Source organism: Camelina sativa, chromosome 8, assembly GCF_000633955.1.
Source record: "Camelina sativa cultivar DH55 chromosome 8, Cs, whole genome shotgun sequence".
NCBI classification, from domain to species: domain Eukaryota; kingdom Viridiplantae; phylum Streptophyta; class Magnoliopsida; order Brassicales; family Brassicaceae; genus Camelina; species Camelina sativa.
This window is the reverse complement of record NC_025692.1, coordinates 200,324-205,745: the sequence shown is the minus strand read 5'-3', so window position 1 is coordinate 205,745 and position 5,422 is coordinate 200,324. Positions and strand designations below refer to the sequence as shown.

The 5,422-nt window shown below is 32.8% G+C and overlaps 1 protein-coding gene across 2 annotated transcripts; it reads right to left on the bottom strand.

Moving 5' to 3' along the window:
- Nucleotides 3,353–5,183, bottom strand: LOC104705293. Of its 2 annotated transcripts, XM_010421264.2 has the most exons (4): nucleotides 5,106–5,183; nucleotides 4,746–4,981; nucleotides 4,368–4,438; nucleotides 3,353–4,132 (listed from the first exon to the last, which is right to left on the bottom strand). In XM_010421264.2, exons 2-4 carry the CDS (start codon nucleotides 4,968–4,970, stop codon nucleotides 3,499–3,501), a joined length of 930 nt encoding a protein of 309 aa, XP_010419566.1. In that variant the 5' UTR covers nucleotides 4,971–4,981; nucleotides 5,106–5,183; the 3' UTR covers nucleotides 3,353–3,498. The 2 variants fall into 2 exon arrangements, with proteins under 2 accessions (XP_010419566.1, XP_010419565.1); XM_010421263.1 differs by having other exon boundaries at nucleotides 4,746–5,183.

Sequence of the window (5,422 nt, the reverse complement as noted above, 5' to 3'; positions counted from 1 at the left end):
AATGCAGTGAGATTTTGTGGGGAATTCGTAAGGATTACAGAGAGCTGCTCAACACAACTAGTCTTTGAGATTCTTCTCTACTCTATGGTTTTAAAAAAAAAACACTATCATTTGTACGAGAGAATTGTTGATTTGTAATTGTTTTCTCTTCTGAAACTTAATAATACTAACGTGTATGTGATATTAATAAATTGGGTTATTACCACACACGTTACTCTAACTGAATGATTCGCTAAAAATAATATTTTCGGTCAACCTAAATCTATAGCCATTACAACAGCATGTTGACATAGATAAGGCAAATAAGAAAAAAATCCTTCAAGATAATTTTTTATAGTATTAAACTGTTAATTAGTATAATTGTCCTCATAAGGTATATTATGCATCTATCAATGTCTTAACTCTTAGTCTATATATCTTAACAATTTTATTTCTTGACAAAAAAATATGGGGTAAAGTACTAAAGTGTTTCGTTTCAGACGAAAATTGTTTCTAATTGTTCTCAAGTCTCTAAGATTAGCGATAAACCTTTTTATTATATATAGGTGGTGTGAAGAGGTAGTTTTTTAGCTTTCTGAATGCATCGTACCAGGTTTCGTTTCATTCGAACTTTCCTTTGGTCTTAAGCAATTGGTAAAATGGGAGGCATTCATTCGAACTTCTCTAGCATTCTTTGGTGATACCAAATAGCTGAGGAATTCGTCTGACTTCACTGAAAAGGTGCACTTAGTCGAGTTTAACTTCATATCGTATTTGATTAGTATGTCAAAGCATTACTGAAGGTGGTGATGTGCTCGTTAGCGTATAGCGACTTGACGAGCATGTCGTCGATATATATTTGCATAGTTCGGTCAAGTTGTTTTGCGACATCTTATTTGAAAGAATGTGTATTTCCTTGATCCTTTACAATGGAGATTACAATATATTTGAAGACAAATCAGTTATCAACAATATTGATCTGCCTAAGATAGTGGAGAATATATCTGAACCAGTATTTGACTAAGTCCAAATATTCCATATTCGGTCATCATCACCAGATGCTGATAAGTGGCACCGGCATTCTTCAGGCTGAATGACATGACTTTGTAGCAGTAGGTTCCTCGTTCGGTGATGAACGAAGTATTCTCCTGATCGTCTTTGTGCATAAGGATCTGGTTATAGCCGAAAAATGCGTCCATAAAAGTTAGAAGCTCGTTGCTCGCGGTTGATTCAAAATTATTGCATTTAGAAGATATTTTTATTAAATGCATTTTCTAAAGCATTTCAAAATCTAAATTTAAATGAGGGTTTCCTTACTCAATAAATTCGGATCAAAACATCTTAATAATCTCCCTACTAATGATCCTAACTTATACTTTATTGACAAAAAAAATAAAAATAAAAATCTTAAGTTATGGTAACCTTTCCAGATTAGTATGAATTTATAACAAAGTTTTAGATATCAAATTTTATGAGTATATTTTAATTTTCATATTATTTTTTAGTATTGTGTATGTTATTACTTATTAGCATGTACTAGTAATATACTATATCAGAAAATCATATATATTTTTATGTAACAGTATAATTTTCTAATTAATGTGTGTTTAAATTACTATGAAACCAGTCATATTATGTAGTTAAAATTCATTCATTCAAAGTTCAAACTATAGTACTTCGTCAAACAATGTATTTTTACTGCAATTTATTCTTATCTCCGAAAATAAAAAGATACATACTTTATCTTTTGTGAATTTTTATATTAACAATAGATTTTAATCTTTGTTTGATTAATTGATATAAATTTAAATTTGAAAAATGAGAGACGCTCTTTAAACCCTTTATGTTTATAATTATCCTATGAAAACTATATCTTTATAATGTCTTTCAAATTAAAAGACAAATATGCGACTGAAAACCAGTGTTCAAGAAAGCGGTCTAGACGGCCGTCTAGGCGCTAGGCGCTCAGCAGACGCCTAGATGACCACCTAACCTNCAAAATTATTGCATTTAGAAGATATTTTTATTAAATGCATTTTCTAAAGCATTTCAAAATCTAAATTTAAATGAGGGTTTCCTTACTCAATAAATTCGGATCAAAACATCTTAATAATCTCCCTACTAATGATCCTAACTTATACTTTATTGACAAAAAAAATAAAAATAAAAATCTTAAGTTATGGTAACCTTTCCAGATTAGTATGAATTTATAACAAAGTTTTAGATATCAAATTTTATGAGTATATTTTAATTTTCATATTATTTTTTAGTATTGTGTATGTTATTACTTATTAGCATGTACTAGTAATATACTATATCAGAAAATCATATATATTTTTATGTAACAGTATAATTTTCTAATTAATGTGTGTTTAAATTACTATGAAACCAGTCATATTATGTAGTTAAAATTCATTCATTCAAAGTTCAAACTATAGTACTTCGTCAAACAATGTATTTTTACTGCAATTTATTCTTATCTCCGAAAATAAAAAGATACATACTTTATCTTTTGTGAATTTTTATATTAACAATAGATTTTAATCTTTGTTTGATTAATTGATATAAATTTAAATTTGAAAAATGAGAGACGCTCTTTAAACCCTTTATGTTTATAATTATCCTATGAAAACTATATCTTTATAATGTCTTTCAAATTAAAAGACAAATATGCGACTGAAAACCAGTGTTCAAGAAAGCGGTCTAGACGGCCGTCTAGGCGCTAGGCGCTCAGCAGACGCCTAGATGACCACCTAACCTGCTTAAAATTACATATATTTTATTTTAATATTTATTTTTGATTTTTAAATTACATATAATTAAATTATTATGTTTTATATCTATATACGTAATTATAAACATTTATATGTTGTTAATATAACTTAAATAAATGTATTTTTCTTACCGTTGTTTATAAATTTTTTATTTTTATAACATGTATTTTAATATAATTATATATATATAATGTTTTATGTTGTAAACGCCTAAACCGCCTAAAAATCGTCTAGGCCCCGACTAAACGTTCTAGGCGCTAGGCGTTGGGTCACCGCCCAGATACCGCCTAGCGCTTTCTTATACACTGCTGAAAACTAAGTACATAATTAAACAATAGAAAACGTAGACAGTGATGAAAAAAAGTATATATACAAAGATTTTGATTTATTCATTCACAAAAGCAATAGCAAAGTGATAAAATAAATTATTTTAAACAATAACAACTTAGTTTATCACTAATTAATCACAATTAAGTTTAATGATAGTGTTTAAAAAGATTTTTTTTTTCTTCTTAACAATAGTGATAAAAAATAAGAATTGAAAACATGAAATTAAAACAAAAAAAAAAATTTAATAAAAAAACTAAGACAAATTCATCTAACCGAATACAACATAAAAGGTAGAAACTAGACAAAGTCCCTCATCCAACCCACAAAGTGAGAAATAAAGAATAAAAAACAGACAATTAAAAAAAAAAAAAAAAACATAAAAGGACAGCAATGCCCTTAGAAAACATAAAATATTTCACATGAGGGATTTCAAAGACCTTTCCTTAACGGGCTTCCTTGCTCTCTTAATCGTCTTCTTCATCATTATCATCTTGTCTTTCTTTTGCTTCTTCCCATGATCGCTCTCCTCATCTTCATCCATCACGTCGACATAATCCTCTTCCACATAATCAAACCCGTCAAAGCTAACGCTCCCACTTCCAAACGCCGCCGTTTTATCACCCTCTTCGTTGCTACTGCTACTGGTACTACTTCTGCTCTTTTTATTATTATCGCCCAAACCTAACTTCTCGTCATCGGAGCCGCCTCTTTTTCTCCCCCACCGTGGCCCGAAACCAGAGTAATAGTAAAACTCGTACGGATTCTTCGATGCGGCAGCGGAAGCTAGAGCTTTCTTGCCCGTACCACGTGGCCGTCCGCGTTTAGGCGGCGCCGGAATTGTAACAACACCCACTTGGCCCTCGTCGTCGGAGGTTTTGACCGGCGATTTAGGCTCGAGGAGAGCTTCGGATTTCTTGTCACTGCTACTATCGCTCTGATCCATTGGTTCATCAGCGTCCGGAGATAGCTCGTACTTATCCTCCGCCGCATTGAGATTAAGTTTCTCGACGGAGACAAGGTTGTGACTATCTCCCATGGAGTTATTAAATCTGTACGATAAGTTAAATAAAGAAAGATGTGATTTGAAAAAGAAAAAAAATTGAAACCGGGTCGCCCGGCAATTCGATTCGGGCGAAATTAAATAACCCGATTATCAAAAATACGAGTAAAACCCTAAAAAAATAAAACAAGAAGACGGAAGCAAAAACGAAAGCAGACAATAGTGGATATAATTGACAAGTCGATTAGGGGGAGTGAAGAACAAAATGGATAGTTTATTATTACCTAACAGCAGCGCCACTACAATCTCCCACACTCACCACATCCGCATTGAAGTTGTTATCTTCTCCATTGAACTGAGTTAACGAAGAAACTTTTGTAATAACGATAGAAAAAAGAATAATCGGGGATAGAGAAAGGAAATGGGAATCAACGAAGCAAAATAACAACGACCCATCAACACTAATCGATAGATTAAACGACCCAGCAACTCAAAATCCATAATTTTAGGGTTCTTTCAAGTTTCCCCGAACAGAAATGAATAAAAATACGAAACAAACCCTAGCTAATAGGAGGAGGCGGAGGACGATAGAAGAAATGCTGGGCATTGGCGAAAACGAAATCGAAATGGGAATCAAATATGGAAAGCGAATTTGAATTTACCTGGTGGTGAACGAGAGGCGGAGTAGAAGAAGAAGAAGAAGAGGAAGACGATAGAGGGAGGAACCACGACGAGTCGAGCAGGTTAGTTAACTCGCAATCGCCAGAGGAAGTGACCGGAATCACATCCCATGGAGACTGGTTTAAGTGACAAACATACGTCTCCGGTCTCTCTCCGCCGTAACCTAAAAGAACCGATGCCAGCTTCGTGTTCTTCCGAATCCTCATTTTTTTTTTTCCTTTGGCCCCGAAATGGAACAACAGAGAAACCAAACAGGTTATTAGAAAACGCTCGATAAAATAAATATTTTGGTATCACCACACCACGTAAGCATACGACTCGATTCACCTCTTCTTCCTCACCAGTTTTTAGTTTTTTTTTTCTTTTTCTTTTTCTTGGAGCAGATCTCACAGAACTCGATAGGAGGGTTCTTTTTTATTTTTTTGCTGTTTTGATTAAAAGTTCTTTTATTTGCTTTTCTCGGCCCTTCTTATATTTTCTATATGTTTTTTCCATTGGACGGAAATGTCCTTAGGTTTTACTTTGATACCCTATAATATCCTTCTCATTTTAGTAGGGTAAATTAAAAAAAGCATAAGAGAAAAGCTGCCGCTAAATTTTACCAAATTTTAAGTTCCAAGGACAATAATCGCCTGTGCTAAGATCCACCGTAACATCT